Source organism: Pongo abelii, chromosome 13 (genome assembly GCF_028885655.2).
Source record: "Pongo abelii isolate AG06213 chromosome 13, NHGRI_mPonAbe1-v2.0_pri, whole genome shotgun sequence".
Classification (NCBI taxonomy): domain Eukaryota; kingdom Metazoa; phylum Chordata; class Mammalia; order Primates; family Hominidae; genus Pongo; species Pongo abelii.
The window spans coordinates 34308667-34331046 of NC_071998.2; the positions used below are offsets into that span (position 1 = coordinate 34308667).

General features: G+C 37.0%; 1 protein-coding gene across 21 annotated transcripts in view; it reads left to right on the forward strand.

The window, feature by feature from the left end:
- The window catches only part of ELAVL2 (ELAV like RNA binding protein 2), a 160170-nt gene that overhangs the window by 81218 nt on the left and 56572 nt on the right, over positions 1-22380 (forward strand). For 10 of the 21 annotated variants that reach the window (XM_054519567.2, XM_054519564.2, XM_024251822.3 and 7 more), the window contains one exon: positions 7666-7909. In XM_054519567.2, coding sequence (XP_054375542.1) covers positions 7666-7909 — 244 coding nt within the window. 21 annotated transcript variants of the gene reach the window in all.

Below are 22380 nucleotides of genomic sequence, written 5' to 3' on the forward strand. Positions count from 1 at the left end.
ATCTTACCTCTCTAACCTCAAAGCTTTTAAACCTGCCAGCTCTCAAACTACAAAACCTCAGAAAGACTGGCATGAAGGAGACTGTGTACTTTGTCTGTAGAAGTCATAAAGGGCCAAGAGACAGAAAAATGTTAGTGTTTGCTGCCAAAGAACATTCTCCTTATGACGCGTGCAGCTGTTCAGTGCATTGTCTCTGCAAGTTCTTGGGCCCTTGTTAGCCCAAAGGCCGAAAATGAGGGTTTGAGGAATTCGTAGAGCTAGTGAGACAGCTAACATGGTATGTGGGTGGGCTGGAGAATTGACAGGGATTCTAGATTGAAGAAATCCTTTGACATTTAAAGCTACAAACCTTTATTTTAGGAACTACAAAGCAAAGAGAGTTAAAGAAAACAAACTAATGGCTTGTTCCTGTAACTGACATTGTTAGCCTTGTGATTTTAGCACTTGGTTGACTATTCTCTTGCTTAATTAAGTGAAACCAGAAACATATCCTGAAAATACCACTTAGTGATTTGAATGGGAAAGATAAAGCATTTGCTATAGGAATGGTGTGTCTCAGGCAAATGATCCTTTGACTGCCTACCCAACTGTCATCTATAAGCTCATATTACTTATTTCACCAATTTTGGAGTGCTTTTGTTCCTCCTGCAAGTTCCCCCAAAGGATGGTGTGGTAGAGGTTGTGCTGTGTGGTTTTTGTTTTGTTTTGTTTTGTTTTTGTTTTTTGGTAGGTTTGGCTGTAAAACTTTAGAGACAAATATCTTCTGTTCGTATGTAACTTGACATTTAGGGAGAGGTTTGATGTGGTCAGAAAGAAGGCCTTTGCACTGGGCTGATTCTGTCCTGGTGTGCTGTGTTTGAATACTGAGGGTATTCAAACCTTCTAGTTGCAAATAATTGTAGAGACCAAGTTCACTATTCAGGCTGGTCCTTTCCAGCCTAAGAGATATGATTGTCTTTGCTGCTAGCCATGATTCTTTTAAGAGACATTATCGTTTCTATTTGCCTAAACTTTTCTAGTTAGTATCAAGATCACTTATGATCCACGACTTAATCATGATGTGCTTCTAAATGCCTTCTTCAAGATCTGTTTCATTTTCCTGCATTTACCTTTGATTTTGCCATTTTCCTGAAGTTGGACCCAAATTCCACATGCCCATATCCATAACCCTGCTGGCCAGAGGCTTGGATTTGTCTTGTCTTCCAGGGTTTTGTAGTTAGTGTGATAGATTGTTGAAATAAAAATACATAACTGTTCACAAAGGTACATGGTTTCCTTTGTTTTACCATATAATAGGAATTTAGATTTCAGTGGGTGAGGGTGGCTGATGGAGTGCGTCAGAACTTGAAAATGTGGTTTCATAATTACTTCTGGTTTGAAATACTTGGTGGGATAGAAAAACAAGTTAGAGCCACTCATGATTATTTGTGTTTCTAATTTATAGTTTAAATGTATTTGTAAAAAGTAAAAAAAAAAAAAAAAAAAAGGGACCAAGATTGTACACATTTAGTTAGGGGATTTGCTCTTTCGGTCTCCAATTTTTAAGAAACTGTTCTTGCCCTTTGCTTTTTCAATGCTTAGTTTGTACAAACCCCTGAAATGGAGGTGGGGTGGGTTTGGATGGAGCCTTGAATAAGGGAGATGGGACTGCATAAACAAAGCTAGAAGAGTGAAGTTACTGGACTGTTTGAGGGACAAGGAGTAGTTCATATCTTAAGGTGCTTGAATAAGTAGGCTGATAAAAGTAGTTGTACAGGATCTCTGTTGATACCTAGTAATTTACACTTCATTTGATAGGCAGCAGGGAGCTGTGGGAGGGTTTAGAAAGTCTTCCTGGGAACAGTGTTAGGGTAGATCAGAATGAGGAGAGAGGGACCTTTTGGAGGATTTGATTTGCTGATCCTGAAGAAGATGAGAGCCCAGGTCAAGATGGTGACCATGGCAATGGAGTGGCTGGAGCAACAGGAGCAGCCTCACCAGGGGTCATTGTATTGGCCCTTTCAACAGCCCTGCTATGACTTTAACCCACAGAAGTCTGGTCCCTAAATCAGATGGTTTCTAGGCTATGGAACCTTTTTCCCTCTTCGCAACATTATACTGAGTGAACTTAATAACAATTGTCAGAATATGGTTCAGATATATTTATTTATTTATTTTGGAGACAGAGTCTCTCACTGTCACCCAGGATGGAGTGAAGTGGTGTGATCTCTGCTCACTGCAACCTCTCCCTCCTGGGTTCAAGCCATTCTCCTGCCTCGGCATCCTGAGTAGCTGGGACTACAGACCACGACCAGCTAATATTTTGTATTTTTAGTAGAGGTAGGGTTTCACCATGTTGCCCAGGCTGGTCTTGAACTTCTGACCTCAAGTGGTCCACCCACCTCAGCCTCCCAAAGTGCTGGGATTACAGACGTGAGCCACCGAGTCCAGCCTATTTAAGATGCTTTTGATGGCTGTCTGCAAGAGGTTTGAAAATAGTGAAGAAGCTGATTACCTTAGTTTGCAGAATTTTTTAATTGTAAGATTAGAAAATATAGACTGCTTTTCTCTCATGTGACCAGGAAACTATTGGATCAGTTTGACTTCTCAAATTCTTAATTCTTCCCAGATATGAGATATAAAGCGTTTATTTTCTAAATTCCACTATTCTGAAAACAGTAGATGTTAAAATTCATAGAGGATCATTTAAATAAAAAGTTTAAACGTCTTTATGGCTTTTTGGAAGTACCTGTGTGTATAAAAGTAGAGACAATCTTTGATTTCCCAATAAAACCTATGCTTCCACCAAAGAAACAACCATTTTACCTTGGAGCCCAGTGAAAGTTTAGAATATTCTAGATTCATCTATGCTAAAGTGCCTTTTCATAAATTATTACTTGGATAATAACAGGAGGAAAAGCAGTCTGAATTGGCACAAGTGATGTCTAAATTAAGAGGAGAATATATATTGAAACATTATTTTTTTAAGCCTTAAAATTAATGGCTCTGTTTCACTGGAATATGGCCTTTTTTTCTTTCCGAAGAGTTTCAGAGCCAATGGAATCTATAAATAGTGCACAGCCCAGTTGTCTGTGGTAGATTGAGTAGAGCAGAATTGCCTGTCCTTAAGTGAAGGGGAAGTAGCTTTACATTTTTAGTAACTGAATTGTTGGCCAGCATAAAGGTAAGGGCCATGTGAGCAACTTATTTATAACTTCCCATAAAGGTATGTGTCTGTCTCAAGCGGAGAGACTGTCTGGGGTGCTTGAAATGTAAAAGTGCAGTAGAATCATTTTCCATACACAGCCTTCCTATCTAGTTGGTGCAATAAAGTGATTGTTCACCTCCCTGGGGTTTTCAGAAAGAGGGGTGTCAATAGATTAGCTCATTAGTGTCCACCTCCTATGAAATAGAAGGGACTGAGGCAGTTAAATTAAAATCTGTTTTATGTAGTGAGGAATGTTTAGATTGAACTCCTGAGGGTATTCAGGACATACGTTTATGCCTGCTTTACCCTGCTGGGTGTGGTCCTGCTCATGTAGTCTAACTACAGTTGGGTTCTTATGAAAAATCTTTCATGGGTGTAAAGCACTTTTTCACAGGTTCAGTTAAACTATAAGTAGTTTTTTGAAAAATAAAGAACATAGGGTCAGACCAAATTCTCTTGTTACAGTGGGAGAACGGAAGAAGAGTAAAATATTTTCATGGCATCCTGTCAAAAAGTATGTTAACTCCTTTTGGTAGATGCCAGAAAGTGGAATCCATTGTTAGTGGTGGCATTGCTAATATCAAGAGTAAATCACAGCCAGGATTGCCTCTCAGGATAAAATTTTTATAATTATCAATAAGTAAAAGACATTTTTGGACCTCTTCGGTTATTCACTGCCTATTTTTAGAAACTAAGTTTTCTGATTATGTTGACCATTTGAAGCATCTGCATATATGGCAAAAAAAGTAAACTTTGGCTTTTGTGCCAATATCATGGCTCTGTTTGGTATTTGGGCAAGTTGCAATAAGTGGTAAATGGCCCATTAACTATATTGGAGGCCTCATAGCAGCACTAATTTCAAATCGTGCTGGGTTTACAATTTACATATTAAAAAATGTTCACTTGATTTCGTTCAGGGACAAAGCTGACATCTTATGCGAGCATTACTCCAAACAATCCTATTTATCGGTCCAATTATTTCAATTGAAAGATGCTGGTTTACTGCCTCTTAGTATATGTGAACAATTCTCAGTGAAACTGTTAGAAACCGTTTGTAGTGGCAAAATAACCTCACAGGGTTTCGATTCACTTTTAATTTTAAGTCCCAGGATTAAGGATCATTTATAGTATAATGTAACAGTGTGGGCAAATACAGCTTCTCTTAATGTCTTTCTGATATTTTGGGGAAAGAGTGTTTTTATGCAAACCAATCACTTAGGAATTGCATGATGACTTTTTCCCACTATAAAATTTCATTCACATTTCCTCCCTTCTCCCACATCCTTAAGAGATAAGACAGCCTGCAGTATTTTGCTTTATTTTACTTTATTTTTTAAATTTTTGAGGTGGGGTTTATGTTAGTTCTTTAGAATAGATGCCAAGATAACTAGTTAATACTGTTTTAAAATCAGGCTCTTAATTAAAAATGCTTATATTTGTGCAAGAAAACTACACATTGAAATGAATTTGGAAAGATTAGATTGGAATTGCCTCAATTTCAATTAAGCCACACTGCATGGACGTGCTGGGAATATCAATACAATCACTGTAAATTTTGTACAAACTGATTTGTTGCATTATCTTGCTCATCTAACATACGGTACTTTTTGTGTCCATATTGCAGACGGCAACTCCAAACTAACATGGCAGTCAGACTGTGTGATGTGGCTTCTCTGCTTAGAAGTGGTTCGTGGGCAGCAGAGCCTTGGACCGGGGTCTGTGGGATTTTTCTTAAATTCTGTAGGCTACTTTTTTTTTAGCATGTTGGAGGAGTGCTGAGGCCATACCAAACACTTGAATCTTTCATTTGGCGTACTAATTATTCTTACATTTAACCTATTGTGGTATGGCCATCATTAGGACTTAAAGCACATTGCAATTTTAACTGTAGTGGTATATGTAGCATCAGAACCATGCTCTCGTATGTAATTTTTTTACAATCTAAATTAGGATTTAGCGCAGACTCAAAAGAGTGACAAGCTTTTTTAAAAAAACAAAAAAAGTTTTGGTATGGTCTGAATACTAAGTTACCGTAATTCTATACATTCTGTTTACTATGTATTTTTTTGGTTACTAAATTTTGAAGTTATTTACAATTCTTTATGCTCCAAAAAAAAAAAAAAGTTGAAATTGCAAATCTGGCTGAAAATTATTTGCCCAGTAACTGTTGAAAGAGTTTGCATTCTGTGAACAGTTGTGTTGAGCCTATCAATGGAATATGCATTATTTGTAAAATATAGCACATTAGTATCATTTTATTCTGAGCAGATGGTCCTATAGCAGAGAGATGCTGTAATTTTCAGCGCACACAGCCTACTGCAGCTGTTCACTTGAATGTTGGCTTAGGAGCTCATTCTTGCCACCTGAACATGGAAATAAATGTGCAATTAAGTGAGGAGTGTTTGTTGTCCTTTGTAAATCTTGCTGATTTCAGTCAATGAACACTTTGTATTTCAAATGCTATCCCAATGAGCTTCAGTCCGAATATCCCATTCCGGTCTCTCGTAGTTTCTACACCTATCCAAACTTTTCAGTAGTGATTTAAGTGTCTTTGGCCACTTTAATCTTGTAGCCCATTGTTTCCATAACTGCTGGGCAAGGGTTAACCCCAGAAGAATTTTTGCTGTGAAAAGAGTGACCCACAGCTAATATTCTACAAACCAGAACGGTTATGTTTAATTAGGAAATCTGAAACTTCCCTTTTCAAATTCAGATAGATTTGCTAATTATAATAAAACCCATATCTTGAATTATTTAAGATTTTTAAATACAGATTTCCAAAGGTTTATTTTCCTTCATCCCTTTAAGTATTCCCTGAGGAAACTTAGCTTACGTAGAGAAACAGCTTGCAGCTTGTAGAATAAATTCCCACTTCTTTGACAAGGAAATGAAGTCACGGAGGGGTTACAGGTTGTTGGATATTTCAAAAGCTATTCTGGATTTTGCCTCATGTTTTTTTATCATGACAGCACTGATTCTTGTCCAGTCTGACCAGTCTCGATATGTCCAACACTGCCTTCTTTTGTAAACATCTCCTGGCAGTAGAGATTTCTTCCTATATGTTTATCTGCTAATGTGCCCTTTTATTTTTCTTAGGCAATATGTGTTTTAAAAGAGTTTTTTTTTTATCTTTCCTTGTAACCCTCTTTCCCTTTACTTTGCTTTTTTTCTTTGCCTCAAGTTCTTTGCCTTTTCTATGTTAAAGCTTCCCTAAAACTAGCGTCCTGTCAATTCAGAATTGTCAGTTTTGAGAAGTAGTTCTTTGTGGAGGTGAGAGATGTATGCAATATGAAGGATAATCCTTTCAGTGATGCTTTGATTTTTAGATTCCACCACAGTCTTGGCTGTCCAAAGTTAGGTAGTTACTGGAAAATGCTTTTGGAAAATTTGGGGCTGTGGTTTGTGACTCTTTTGCATAGGATTGGTTTTAGGAAACTAGATTTAATACTGCTTAATAAGTGATTTTTAGAGTACCCTGAACAGTTTGAGGCCATTTTCCCCAATTCTTTTCTTTATCTGGTGTTTGGAGTTTATAGATACCCTATTACTTGCATTTTCAACAGGCTTATGTGCTCAAACGAGAATTCCTTGGGCTGGTCTGTTTGCAAAAGTTGATATATTTACATTGTTGTTTTCATTGACTGGATAGGTTTTCTTTTTTCTCGTTAAAAAGCAGAGTCAAGGAGAAACACCATATCGAAGTGTTTGGGGATTTTATTTTGATGTTGTAGATCAGTCACCTTGTTGGTAATTTTTAGCTGCCAAGGTTGACAAGAGTGTCCTATTAGATTCTACCAGTTAGACAAAGTATTCATAGCTCATTCCCAAGTTACCTTACAGTTCCTTTCCACTCCCTAAAATATAGCATCTATTTTTTTCTTACAAATGGTAGAGATAAGATGTTGTCCATCAAAAACATTTTCAATATGTAACCAAAACAGTACATGTTGACAAATTTATATTTTTAAAAGTACTCTTGCTCTTTGATTTTTAAGTTAATGGATATCTGTCAGTTTTAGAATATTGAACCTCTTAGGCTAACTGAAAATCTCTTCAGAGTTAGGTAGGTCATTTTTTCGTTCATTTTTGTAGCATGTTAAGCACTTTTATTTTCTAATATGATTTTTAGTTAGGGTTCAATTCTGTGCCCTTTGGTACTTGATTTTCTCATCTGTGGACACTGCAGGTGAGTAAGGATATGTGAATAGACCCAGAATGTGATTCTAGAAAATGTTTAAGATTTAAATTGTGCTTATATGCATGTATGGAATATGTATGTGAAAATATTGTTATAACCTTAAGATGAATAGGTTAATATGAAGTAAAAATTAGTGTAGGTGTTACGCTTTTTGTTGAAGCATTGTTGTAATTTCATTAGAACGACTTGTGTTTAGTGACAAGTGTTTAAATTCTTGGATGGAGTCTCTAACAGGTTGTGAAATATGAATTCTGACATTTCTTGTTTTCTCTGTTTTTAGCAGGTAATTGCTGCCATGGAAACACAACTGTCTAATGGGCCAACTTGCAATAACACAGCCAATGGTCCAACCACCATAAACAACAACTGCTCGTCACCAGTTGACTCTGGGAACACAGAAGACAGCAAGACCAACTTAATAGTCAACTACCTTCCTCAGAACATGACACAGGAGGAACTAAAGAGTCTCTTTGGGAGCATTGGTGAAATAGAGTCCTGTAAGCTTGTAAGAGACAAAATAACAGGTAAGCAGTTTTATGTAGATGACTTATATTTAAGGGATTGTGTCTCAAGATATGAGAAAATAATAAGATTACTGCTTGTAAATAATTCACTGCTGCAATTTTACATATCTAGATTTTCTGTTATTACATCAGCAATATGAAACTTAGTTTAAAATTTTCTTTTTAAAGCATAAACTATTTTGGGGGCAGTATATATTTTAACTGGACTTTAATGTACTCTGATCCGGACAGGATCTTTGGAAAATCTTCTAAAAGTATGTGTATCTGGGATAGCCAGTGTCATGTTAACTGTTATCTTTTAGTATCCTGAGTGTATTTAAGTTAACATTTCAACAGTGAGATACAATATGTGTTTGGGAGAGGGGAAAAAATCTTAAAATGTCTTTTCCTTATGTTAGTATAATCCTTTTGCTTATATATGATAAAATAAATGGTAATGTTCACATTGTCAGTGTATAAACATTTTCAATGATACAATACCAAGTGTAATGAGATCTTATGTTCTGTTCCTTAACAAGGTAAGGACATGGTATATGATTGTCCTTCTTGTTATAAAGATAAAGCCTTAATTATAGTACATTTTGAATATTAGGTAGTTGAAAATCTCCTTAGTATTTTTTAAGATTTGACTAAATTTTTAGAGTAAGCCAAAACCTAATTTAAGGAGCACGTTCTTGGGATAGAAGGGTTAATGCTTCCTGCAGGAGTGGTTTTCAAACATTAAAAATATATGAAGTTAGACATATATATGAAGTTAAACACTAAAAATATATGAAGGTAGACAGACTCTGTGGATTTTTCATGTTAATTAAATTTGATTGATGGTGTATACCAATTTGCTTTACAAAGCTTATAACCAACAATATAAAATGGAATATTTGAAATGAGTAAAAGATACTTAAAGGCAGTGTGAAGAATGAGACAAGGAGTCTGAACTCTCACCTAGTCATGTGACGTTGGACAAGTCAGCTCTAGACTTCTGGTTTCCATTGGCAAAATGAGGTAAAAGGCAGAGAAAAAGGGGGTCACACTAGGCCATTTCTAAGTTCACTTTTGACTTTTTCATACATGGGACTTTGAGCTATTCTGTTAATCGTTAGGGCTCATTCTCTCCAAGCTCTACAAGTGAGTTCTAGAGCCAGCCCCTAGGCTTGGTCTCATAATCATATTTCCTCAAGCTACAGATTGAGGTTCACAGAGAGAACTTACTGAAATCAAGTTAAAAACTAAGTACAAACTGATTGTCACTGATCCATATCAAACGGCCATTATATTTTAATTATGTTGCTTAAATGTTCACTATGATATTAGGAAGGTGGTTCTTATGTTTCTGAGCACTGATAATCAGATGGATGAGATTTTTCAATTTCTTTTCCAAAATGAGTGTGATAAGCATATGTGAAATTTATAGAGTTTTTAATAAGTTGAAAAAGGTGAAGAACAAAAGGCTGCTCTTATGTCTCTGTCCTGATGTTGAATTTTTAAAGTAAAGTAAAACAACATCCCTTACGTGTGGATTTTGCAACCTTTTTAATATAAAAGATAAAAATATGATAAATGATTTGAGGGCTATGACACAAATGATGCAATTTCTGATTGCTTAGTAGAGCTCCCCTTACCATTAAAAAGAAAGATGCATGAACAGAGCACAAAAGTCATGTTTTGTTATGAAACTGTTACGAAATGATACATTTTATCATTTTATAAGATGAAAATATTCAACAAATCATACATCTTTCATATTAGGCATTTGCCACAGGAGACATCTTACAGATTCTCATGTCTCACCTCTAGTCAATCTTGAATTAATCTTATTCTTTTGTAAATCTTTAGAGCTGTTATGTGGCAAAATGGGATAAATTTGAGTTCTTTATCTTCACCTCCTTTGCCTCTCTAGCTTTAGTGTGGTAGACGGTGGTAATAAAAGCACAACACATGGGTATTCTTTAATACATAGCTAGATACTAAAAAACTGCGTAAATATTTCTCGTCCATTTCCTTCACCTCTGACCCCTGCCTATTGTCTTTTCAGTGGCTCGAGGGGAAGGATGTAATGGAGATTTCCACTGTGGTAAAATTTCTATTAAAAATATTTGGTAAGCAAGTAGAGTCCCCGAGAAATTCCACAATGGTCATGAGTATTGAAAGATGTTTCTAAAGATGTAAGACATTTATATGTGTGTGTATACATTATATATATATAAAATAATACTATATATGATGTATACACATATATATTATGTGTACACTATTATATATAGTATATATTTTTATATAGTTAACACATAATTGAACAAATTTGTGGAGTACAGTGAGATGTTTTGATGCTATGTACATTGTGTAATGATTAAGTAGGGTATTTAGCATTTCCAAATCTCAAACATTCTTAATTTCTTTGAGAGTGTTCAAAATCCTCTCTTCTAGCTATTTTGAAGTACACTATACAATATTGCTAACCATAGTCACACTTCTGTGGAATAGCACACCAGAACTTATTTCTTCTAACAGTGACCATGTACTCATTAACCATCTGGCCTCCTCCTTCTTTCCTCCTCTCTTCTCCACCCTCTGGTACCCACTACTCTGCTCTCTCCTCCAATGAGATCAGCATTTTTCGATTCCACCTATGAGATCATGTGGTATTTGGCTGTCTCACCTCACTTAACATAGCGCCCTCTAACTTCACCCATGTTTCTGGAAGTGACAGAATTTCATTCTTTTTTGTGGCTGAATAGTATTTCATTGTGTATATATAGCATATTTTCTTTATCCATTATTGGTTGATGGACATTTGGGTTGAGTCCATATTTTGGCTATTGTAAACATTGCTGCAATAAATATGGATACGCATGCATCCCTTTTGACAAACTGATTTCATTTCTTTTGGGTTAACATGCAGTAGTGGGGTTGCTGGATCATACGGTAGTTTTGTTTTTAATTTTTTGAGGAACTTTCATACCATTTTTCATAGTGTATTTGGTGTATTAATTTGCCTTCCCACAATAGTGTATAAGATTGAAAGATGTTTTTCAACCTTCATTTCGTGAGATACTAGTAATTATTTCTTAAAATAAGTATTATATTGACAGACAAGTTTAGGAAGTGCTGCGCTCTGTAGTTCTTTATTTAAGATCCATGCTCAATAACCACTGTATTAAGAACTATGAAAAATCCAGCAGTAAAGAAAACCTGTTTGATTTATAGTTCCCCAGCCTTCTTTGATCATAGAGCCTATTTGGGGACTGTGGGAAGAGTGAGTATCTCTCCCTGACAGTAGATTCCACTGAACATGGTGCTATAAAAGCTTGAAATCATTTGATGTTAACTGGTTATCAGACCAGTTTAACCTGTTCACATCAATAACATATGAGCATGATTCCTAAAAGAAACATATATGATAATAAATTCAAAAGTGGAGTAGGTAAATCTGAATACTAGGCACCTCAACTTTTGGTAATCTTGTTTTGATTTGGACCACTGACATCTTATTTGTAATATGGGTTAAAACGGCTTTTAGAAGGATCTCACTCATTTAGCTTAAGCATAAACTGCTTTAGGATTTTTTTTTTTCTGAGTTTCTTACTAAATACTTATATTGAGTAAAATAGTCTAGAAAATGGTAGTATCTAAATCTGGGTTCTGAGTGGTTGTACTTTGAAAAGTAGGCATACTTTCTAAGAGGTAGTATTAATGTATCTCTAGCAAGGTTTTGAAAGAATTTGTGGAGCTTTGGACCCTGCCCTGTGGTGTGTAGCATTACCCATCTTGTGCAGTTTCTCAGTACATGTTTTAGGGACAGACCAGAGTTCTTTGGTCCTTCTCTGATTATCCAGCTTATTCTACCTCCTGGGAAGCAGTTGGGACCCATTTCTGTATTCTGATTTTGTAGGAGCATGAGCGTTAATTGGGTTACAGGAAAACTCTGGAGTCACTCTACAGGAAAATTTGAAATCTTTCCTTTTCCCTTTTCTTAAATCTTTCTTAATGCTGAATTAGGAAACTATATCTGAGGAACAAAAATATCTAGTTAGGAAAGTGTGTGCCTCTTAAGTCCTTGAAGAGAGTGTATAATTTTTAGACTGTGTCGTTGTTAGCAAATTAATGTCACTATTTTGATCGAGTGAGGATTAGGGAAGTACATTAAGAAATGTCTTCAGTAGCAAATACAATAATCTTCTCTCTAGACTAAGTTGTATTTATTATGTTGTTTGTCAGGTCCGTCTCTTTGGGCTTCTGCCCAGCTGTATGCTTCAGCCTGTTTCCTATCTATAGGCATTCATCATGAGAAGCTTCTGCTGCTTGTACAGCTTAGCTGACTTTAGTCCATCCCTTTGCGTTTTTAAATGCACTTTGGAGTCCTCGACACCTGCTAATGCTGCATTCTAGATGAACGAAATGGGTTTTATGATGCAAGGAATGAGTAATAAAGTGTTACAGTCAGAAAAGCCCTAGAGGTGACCTTAACCAACCCTCTCCCTTCTTTGCCCCAAACATCACAGGTGATGAGAGGCCCAGGTTTGTGAAATGACTAGTTCAAGGCCACAGAGCTATTAAGCGGTAGAGTAGGGACCAGAATTCTGATTATCTTATGGTTTACCTAGATGTTTCCTCTTTGCCTCTTGTTGGAGGCAAGAGCCCGCTCTTTAAAGATTAAGCACATGGCCAACTGATGAATTTATAGAGAGGTGTGTAATTTTTACAGAGTTATCCAGAGGGCATCTTCTGGTGAGTGTGTCTTCTCTGGAAGGGGAATGGAAGATTTTTGACAGTAAGAACTGACGAATACACCAAATGAACAAGAACATCTGCGCTTCTCTAGAAACATTATAATCAGTGGTTGTGAACTTGATATTCTAGCCCAGTGGTACCCAAATTTGGCTCTACATCCTCACCTACTCACCTGAGGGAGTTTTGGAATCTGTTGTCAGAGAGCTTCCCAGGTGATCTTGAAGCCCAAAAAAGTTTTGGGAATCAGACTGTGTCTCATGAAATATGGTCACTAGGATTCCTGCATTGGAATCACTTGTAATGAGTGCCAGAAATGCATGGTCCTGGGCCCTGTACAGGCCTACTGAATCAGAATCTGTAGTGGGGACGTGGAATGTGCTAGTTAGCTAGGAGTTATCCATGTCTTGAACATTTCGCAGGGAGACTGAACCAGGGATTTCCAGGTTTACCTGAATTCTATCTGGATTTAGGGCATTATGGAAGAGGCGTTAACAATTGCAGTACTTAATTCCTTGGAAAGTTTAAGTTTAAAGTGCTCTCTCCTCCTCAGCATTGGTCTCTGAGTTAATCCTAGGGTTCAGAACTAGAGATGTTGAGTTTACATCACTAGGCTGTGTCCTTACTGATCTGATATGTTGGTGAAAGCACACGCGTGAGCGTGTGTGTGTGTGTAAGTGTAATTAGGTTTTTGAAACTCCAGGGTAGATTGTTCTTTCACTGTTATTTTTCCTTTCTTCTAAAAGAATGGCTAGAGGAGTAGTTAGTGGAAGACCTCAGGTAATGAGTATTTCACCCTTACTGTGAGTTGTTTGGGGTAGGTCTTGTATTGACCTCATCAGCTGCTAACTAGAAGCTTTGACAAAAGGGGAAAAAACAAAAACCCAAATATAAATTCCAGGGGGCCCAAAGAGATGTTGATTACCTCTGAATAGGTAGTACCTTGCATGGTAAGGCTCCTGCCATGCCCCAGCACACCTTAGGGCTAGTATCTTAAAATATTTTTTATTAATATATGAGTGTTCTGAGCTAGGTTTATCTTGTGTCTCTGCTTGCTGAGAATTTTAAAGCTAGTTTTGATCCTTCTTTATTTTATCAAAATAATGTGATTTCCAAACGATTTTAATGGCATAGGATTCTGTTCTTTTTAAACAAATACAATCTTAGCTCCTCAGGATTGAAACAGATAAGTGGTATTTTATTAGACTAATGGGAACCTTCAAATTTAATAGCACTTATTTCCTATGAGTCAATCACAGTGAACACAAAGCTATTTTGATGAACATTAATTTGAAAATGTGATTTTGTACGTCAGTTACAGTTGTACAGTGAGCTCGTGAAATGTCCATAGTGTCAGGAGATCAAGAATTCTGATTCTTGCAGACCAGTAGTTGGAAACAGCAGGGTGGTTGGGTGAGTGGTAACTTAATAAACACCTCACTTTGCAAACTCTGTGTGCTATTTAATTAGAAAGATGGCAGAAAGGTTGTGTGTGTACTTAGGTCCGTAGGAAAGGAGATGACTGCATAGGGGTAAATGCTCTGGTCCGCAGTGCGTTAACTGTGGAATACAGTACATTTGAATCTGTTTTTAGATTTTAGTGGCCAAGTTTGTATAAAATGAAATTTGTGTCAAGTTTGTGGAACCTCTATTTTTGGAACATCTCTCATAGGTAAAAGGTAATGGAGAAACTTTATTTGCATCTTCATTGATGTATCTTTAAACTTAATTATTTTTTCATTGTATCTTGTTTCTTTGCCAAAGGTCATGCAGTCATTTAAAAAATTTGGTGTTATCACTATAGAAGCTTCATATAAAATTTTGGAGAAAGACTTTAACGTTTATTCTTCTAGGTTCACTTTTTAGTTGAACCTGGATATTTTTATAGAACAATTTTCAATGTCAGCCTTGATTAGTTTAGTTGAAAGATTACAGGATGATGAAACTAGAAATTTGTAACATTTTAAGAAATTGAATACAGTACAGTTCTTTATCATTGTTAGGAAAAACAACTTCTGTCCTCTTTTGTTTAGTACCTGGGGACTTGGAAATTAATTGGAGAAATGGCACACAATTTTTGCTCGTATTTTGTGTTTGGGAGTTGACAGAAAAGTATAAAACTCAAGTGGTCAGGGTTGAGGGGCTTATATACCATTTTAACAAAGGAAAGGTTTGGACTTCGCGGAATAGGAAATTGTGGGGAAGTGTTCAGAAAATATATAGGGGGAAGTAATGACAGATAAGGGCACTTTTAACAAGGTTGGTTTATACAGAACTGTATGCATAAACAATCTGATGTCAACTGTCTAAAGTAATGAGTCGCTTACCTCTGAACTGGCTGGTACAGGACAGAGAGACATCTTCCCATGGGAAATTTATACTCTGCTTTTAGGGAGAAAAGGGGAGGGCAGAGAAGTCTTCTTGCATCTGTTGATTTCTCATTTTCCTCAGCCTAAAATAATACTTAATGCCAGCCAGGCACAGTGATTCACGCCTGTATTCTCAGCACTTTGGAAGGCCAGCGCAGGCGAATCACTGGAGGTCAGGAGTTCAGCACCAACCATGGCCAACATGGTGAAACCCTGATTGTACTGAAAATACAAAAATTAGCCGGGTGTGGTGGTGCTGCACGCCTATAGTCCCAGCTACTCACAAGGCTGAGGTGGGAGAATTGCTTGAACCCGGGAGGCAGAGGTTGCAGTGAGCTGAGATCGTGCCACCGCACTTGCATTTCAGCCTGTGCGACAGAGCAAGCCTCCGTTTCACACACACAAAAATAAAAAATAAAATAAATAAATAAAAAACTTAATGCCAAAGTGGAATATTTTGGGGTGGCAAATCTGGACCTTTTCACCATTCAGTAAGTTAATTCCCAGTTAACAGCTCTTCATAAATCAAAGAGCTACTACTTTAGATAACCTGTGGTAATGAAGCCTTTAATGGCTAGTTGCTAGGATGAAGAAACATCTATTTGAGGATACAGAAAAGTATGAAACAATATTCTTCTCTAGTAATTCGTTAATCATCCAGATTTGTTTCTCTGATTTCCTGATAATGATATTTGTGTTACTTGGTATTTTGTTCTGTTAGAATAAAATGTAAAAAAAGAATATGTGTCACTCCCACGAGACAGTTACACAGTTTTCCAACAACTTTCTTAGAACGTTTACTCGGAAAATAAAGTTGAACCTATGGTGTAAATGAGGTTTAGGAGTTTTGATTTTGTGCTTTCCTAGCCCTTATCAGAGGAACTTCTAGAATAGCCATATTTGCCTTACCAGTAGATGAGGAATAGTCTTCAGTAACCTTTCTCTTTGTTCCTTTGCTAGTTTGATAGAAAACACAAACTTTGTAAATATTTTCAAATTCATAGAAAATAAAATGACAGTTGAAATTCTCTTGTAACATTTGCCCCTTTATAATTTAGCATAAGAGTGCCTGTGTGCTATTTGCTATTCCAGACCTTTTCTGGGGGGTGGTCTTTGTTTACTTTGCATCAGGAGATTGGTGGTATAGAAGAGACACCATTCTCAATTTAAGCGCTTGTCATGGGAGTGATGGAAAACGTAGACGAGAAAGAAGATGGTGAACTAAAATGGAGATAGTTCAATTAGGAGATAAAAAACAGTTAAATTGTGATATGAACTTGTTGATTTTTTTTTGTAATTTATAGCATTTTAAAATTCTGTTTCTTTGGTATGAAAATGATTTATACCCCCCATTTTTATGATGTAGTACAAAATCAACGTGTTTTTGACAGTTTTCATTCTATTTCACTACCTTAACTATGACACAGCTTTGGCCACCAGCCATTTATTTATTTTTTTTAACTTTGTTTAAATTCAGAATAGACCGAAGCACTTTTATTCTGTACCTCTTGGAACATTTCCTTTCAAATATTCCTGAACAGAATAGTTGATTATTGGAGCTAAAACTGTGCTTCAAAATTTGCCAACTTCTTTTGAGCTTGTTCTAAGTTAATTGACTTTCAGCTGAGTACACTGCTGCTACTGAATGTTGAGAGCTGTGGAAACCCTCAGAGCTTGCTTTTCCAGCTCAAAAGGTCAACTTTAACAGATATTTTCTGGCATTTTACTTGAGTGTCATTCGATTTGTCAGGTCTATACAGTGGCTTAATTAGCATGTTTTAGTCCTTAAGGTATTTGTTTTGGCTCTTTAAAGTTTTAGAATGTCAATATTTCAACACTCTTGGATGCCCCTTTTGTTGGTGATGGTAAATGTAATCAAATATTTTTTTGAGGGGCTGTAAATCACAGAGTAGCATTTGCTGCTCTAAGTATTGTGAAGAAACAGATCCTCAGTTAAAACCATCTTTTCAGACTCCACTCAGTAATTTCTGATACCATATATCATCTTTAGGTAATCGAGGGGTGAACATTCTGTATTCTAAATTAGAACAAAGATTTACCTTATGCCTCCTTTAAGGGGGAAAAAAGCAAGACGGAAGTATTTAAGCTGTGTTTATAATAGAGTTCCTTGGCTGGGCGTGGTGGCTCATGCCCGTAATCCCAGCACTTTGGGAGGCCGAGGTGGGCGGATCATCTGACATCAGGAGATCAAGGCCAGCCTGGCCAACATGGTGAAACCCCGTCTCTACTAAAAATACAAAAATCAGCTAGACCATGGTGCTGGGTGCCTGTAATCCCAGCTCCTCAGGAGGCTGAGGCAGGAGAATCGCTTCAACCCAGGAGGCAGAGGTTGCAGTGAGCCACTGCACTCCAGCCTGGATGACAGAGGGAGACTATCTCAAAAAAAAAACAAAAAAAAGTTTCTTAAGTGGTAGTAGGATTTACTAAACCCCTATGTACACTAGGGTTGTTACTTAGTTTGGGATCAAGTTCTTGGGATTAAGTTTGAATCAAAATACCTTTGCTTCCTCCTGCTAGGGACGTGGCCTACTGAACACTAATCTTAGAGCTTTTAGCTTAGAACATCGTTAAACTTGGATGCAAATTCCAGCCTAGCCACTTAATTTGTGTTGTGGCCTGTGTGTGCTTTTTGACTCTGAACTTCAGTTTCTTTCATAAAGTACCTAGCACACAGGGATACTGTCTGTCTTTCCTGTCCTCTTCTTACCAGTTAATATCCATTCAGTTGCTTGACAGTTGCAGACTTTTTTTCCCCCCATAGGTGTAAAGTAGTTTTTGAAAAACATCTTGAAGTAGATCTGTTGTCCTAGATTTCTTGGAATTTGTCATGATGTGGGAAGAATGCAAAGCTCATCTTCCGTCCTTTGCTTTCTAGGTGATTTGACCAACATAATTGATTTTCCAGGGGTGGAACAAAGTAAGAATAGAAAGTGCGAGGCAGGACTTGGGAGCCCAGAATGATGATTAATGATATTACACCAGCCGTTATGAATTAGAGCACCGGAGTGTGGAATTATTGCTCTATGTGGTATTGTGTGAATGTTTCAGAATGAATTAGCTTGACTTAAAATATGAAGGTGCTCTCAAGTGAGCTTCCCAGTGAGCTATTACTGGACTTCAAAGGTCGGCAAGTTGTTAAATTGAGCCACTGGTTAGATAAAAACTGTGGCTTATTTTTACTTTTATTGACATCAACTTCCTTACGATGAATATCCCTTTAATATAAAATGTAAATACTATACTAAATATTCTCATTTTATCAAATAAGATGTTCAAGTCTAGTTATACAGAGACCTGTGTTTTGGGATGTTCGGAAACCTAGTATTCCTGCAGTGTTAGCAGATCAGAAGGCTGAGGAAAAAAATTACTATCCCTTTGTTTTCTTTTCTGTTGAAATATTCATTGAAAACATTTGAAGCATTGCTTCATTCAGTCATCACAGACTTTACAGATTTCAGTTAGTGTATATGGGGGAGGGGGCAGTTTCCATGAGGGTATGGTTAACTTAGCAGATGCAATTTTACATCTTGTTTTCCTTTTTTGTTAAATCCTTATGCATATTGTGAATTAGAGTTTATTTTTAGCTCTTAATGAGTTCTTTTCTCATCATTGTACTTTTTGTTGGAACTCTGTTTTGTACATACTGCTTTGATTTTGTAGGGAAAAATGTGTATGGCATACAAGTCCTATATCCACCACCCCCCAACTCCCGTCCTGTAGCTCAACAAAAATTTGCATTTCTTGGTGAGGGATGATAGACTTGAATGTTTATTACCTTGTAGAGTAGATCTGGTGGTGCCCTTGACTGTTCACAACCTGTTTGACCTTTGGACTTAATATTGAGAAAGTCAAATCCTCCTTTTAAAGTTTAAAGGAGGCATAGCTGCGTGTAAATTGGTAAATCAGAATCACTGCACTGTTTTCAAGGTCACTGGAGCCTGAGAGAACAGTTCTATTTCCTCACATTTTAATGCTTTAAATCCAGTCTTAAGGAGTTGGCCTCCAAGGGTAGGTACTATCTTATGAATCCTTTTTCCTAACCCTGGTACTAGGCCATGGGAGCTTTTTTCATTCCACTTAAATGAATTGTAGTTTGCTCTTATTCTACTTTAAATATATCTAAACATTTTGAATATAAATGAGAGACTGATGATGGTGTATCAGATCAATTGACATCTTCTCATGTAGACAAGGGCTCTCCTAAATGACTTCCCAAATCCTGCCTCTAAAATTGTCTTTTTTTTTTCTTTTGCGAATCTGAGTATTAGGTTAGCTCTTTTTAAACATGGTGCCAAGTGATTCTGCCATTATATGGTGCAGACAGTATACTACCTTCTCAAGTAGAATGATTTGGGATCTAGTATCTTAAAATCTAACAATGTTATACCAGGTTTGTTTTTAGACCCTTATATTCTTTATTATTTGTTGTCCTTTTTTTACGGGGGTAAGCCCTTTTATGCATATTGGAATAGGATTAAAATACAAAATTGTTAATACCGATTTGTTACTGTGTTTTATATCAATATGTGTATTTTTTAAGTGCTGGAAATTGGGAGCCTTTGCAAAAAGGCATGATAACATTCCATTTTATCCCCAGCTCTAGAACATTCAAAGCTAGTCCTGATGTGCTACTTAAAAGTAGAATATGGAATCTTCTGGGGTTAGTTTCTTACTCTATTTGATATTTTAGTTCTCTGAATGCTTATGGAAAACAATACATTTGGACATAGCCATCAAAGTAAGGAGGATGTCTAATATTCTTTCCTAGCCTTTGTAGTTGGACAACAGACTTTTAAAGAATCTTTTTTTTTTTCCTTTTTTAAGACAGTACCCTTGGAGGCCACTGTGTTCATGACCAGTGACTCCTTGAGACTGGATTTATTAAATGGACCTGTTAGTATAGTGAATAACAGCTCTTAGGTAATTTTGCGTAGTTGTTAGTAGGCACCAAAGGAGGAAGGGTGAGCCTTAGTTGCTCTATAGATTATAATGAAAGAAGGTTTCAGGCCAGATCCCACCACACATAGAAACCTCTATCTAGCAAGCAGGACCAAATTGATGGACAAGCCTTTTCTGAAGGCTTGGTGATGTCCCACTTCTCTGTTCTTTTTTAAGTGCTTTGAACACACTTTAAATGAAATGTTCACCGGAGGCTGACAACATCCCAAAAGTCGCGTTCTGCACCCTCACTTTGCATCATGCAAAAAGAAATCCCTTTCAACAAAGACTGAAACCCAGGACCATTTAACATTTAGGGGTTCTCTCCATAAAGATATAACCACCTTGGATTATGCCATCTCGGATTTTTGTGCCCTGTTCATATGAAGGTGGGAAATGTCTCTAAACTAATTGAGCCCATCTGCGTATCTTGAATTCCTTTAATTTTACCAGTAAGACCCCATTTCTAACACTCATTATGCTAATTAACAAATAACTGGTTTACAGAACAAAACCCTATTTTGACATCCATTAGGTGAATCAGCAGAGAATTGGTTGTTGATTAGGTATGGATAGTATGTAGGCTTACACTAGTCACTTGAATTTTAGCCTACTTGTATTATACTAGTTAACTAATCCTGGATTGTGCATTAATGATAGTATGTTAGTTGACCACCCAGAATTAAAGGCTTAAATGGCTGGTGCACACGTGTCATCAGACTAGTTCTAAATTTTAAAAAGAAATGTTTTTATTGTGGCAAAATATAACATAAAATTTATCATTTGAACCTTTTCAAGTTTACAGTTCAGTGACATTAAGCACATTCACAGTATTATGCAGCCATCACCATTATCCGTTTCCAGTACCTTGTCATCGTCCCAGATAGAAACTCTATAACCATCAAATAGTAACTCCTCACCCACCTCCTTTGCTCCCAGCCTTTGGTAACCATTATACTTTCTGTGTCTCTATGAATTTGCCTATTCTCGGTACCCCATATAAATGAAGTCATACAACATTTGATATACCAAAGTATTTTGAAAGTAAATTATGATCATTGTTTTCAGGAGATACTAGTTTTTTTCCCCTGGGGCTGTAGACTCTTCCGTATATTTTATTTCTCCTCCTCTCCAAGTGGCTTTAGGGACCAACCCCTCCCCCTGAAATAAACAGCCTGGCTTCAAATTTAGTTCATGCCACATTCCCCATAAAAGAAACATCCAATTAAAATATTGAATTTGTGCAATATTTTGCCAGATTGCTGACTACTTGCAGGGACTTCATCTTATCCCCTTTGCAGTTGTTCAGCCTGGTTTCAAGCTTGTTTTATTCATTTGAAAATTGCCTTCAATCTCTTATCACTCCCCATCTTGGCAAGTTACCTGGAAGAAGAGGCAGTTGGTATATGTACAGTGGGTCAGAAAGAAGAACCCAAGTAGTTTTGCTCCCTGGAAGTCTTCTCTGCCTTCATAACTTTTCTACTGTTTTCTCCCAGAGAGTCAGAGCATCCAGGGACAAACATCCGTGTGGGGTCTTGGGACACAGGACACAGTGTGTAACATCCCCAGACTACTTCTCATTACCTCACTTCATTCTCTGCTGAGCACTTGAAGGAAATATTGGCAGAAAGCCATTCCTCAATCAGAGTCAAAGAGCGACGAGTTAGAAATTATCTTCTGTAGTTTTAGTTCTTCCATTTTTTTCTCCCCCTTCCCTAGTACTCTTTCCCTCTACCCCTCAAGGAAGCCCCCCATCAATATAACAGTCAACCACCCAACCAGAAACCCACAGGACAGAGCCATTTCTTTTTTTTAGACCACTGGAACAATTATTGTAGTTAGAGAAAACTTAAATATCTTTCTGAAGCAACCTTGGGAGACAGATGCTGATGTATGTTGACGCTAGAGGCAGGTGGTTTGTGGCCTATTTCTGCCTTTGCATTATTTCAGATTCTGTTACTGAGTAGAACAGTCCTTTTTTTAAAAAAAAAAAAAAATTTAGGTCTTATATCTTGGCCTCCTGCCTTCTGTGTTGGCATCAGCCAAATGCATGTTGGCTGCAAGTACATCATTCCACACTTAGTGACTGGATTTATTTTCAGATGTTGGCTATTGACAACTGAAAAGCAATTTCCTGTGTTGGGGCTTAACAGAAAGCCTCCCCTGGGTTGTAAGAGTTTAAAATAATGAAAAAGGCGAATACTTCATGGTTAAAGTCTTAATGCAAGCTTTGTGTAGACTTATCCCCACTGCCTACTTTGCACTCATGTTTGTAGGGAGTTTCCAAAAGCCTCTGATTGAGATGAGGAAGGTCTTCTACCTCTGGAGCTGTAAGGTCTTGTCTTGATTAAAGATGACTCAAGCTTAACCAGTTGTTCAGTAGTCTTTGTCTGAGCTTTGGGTGTGCTGGAGAATATC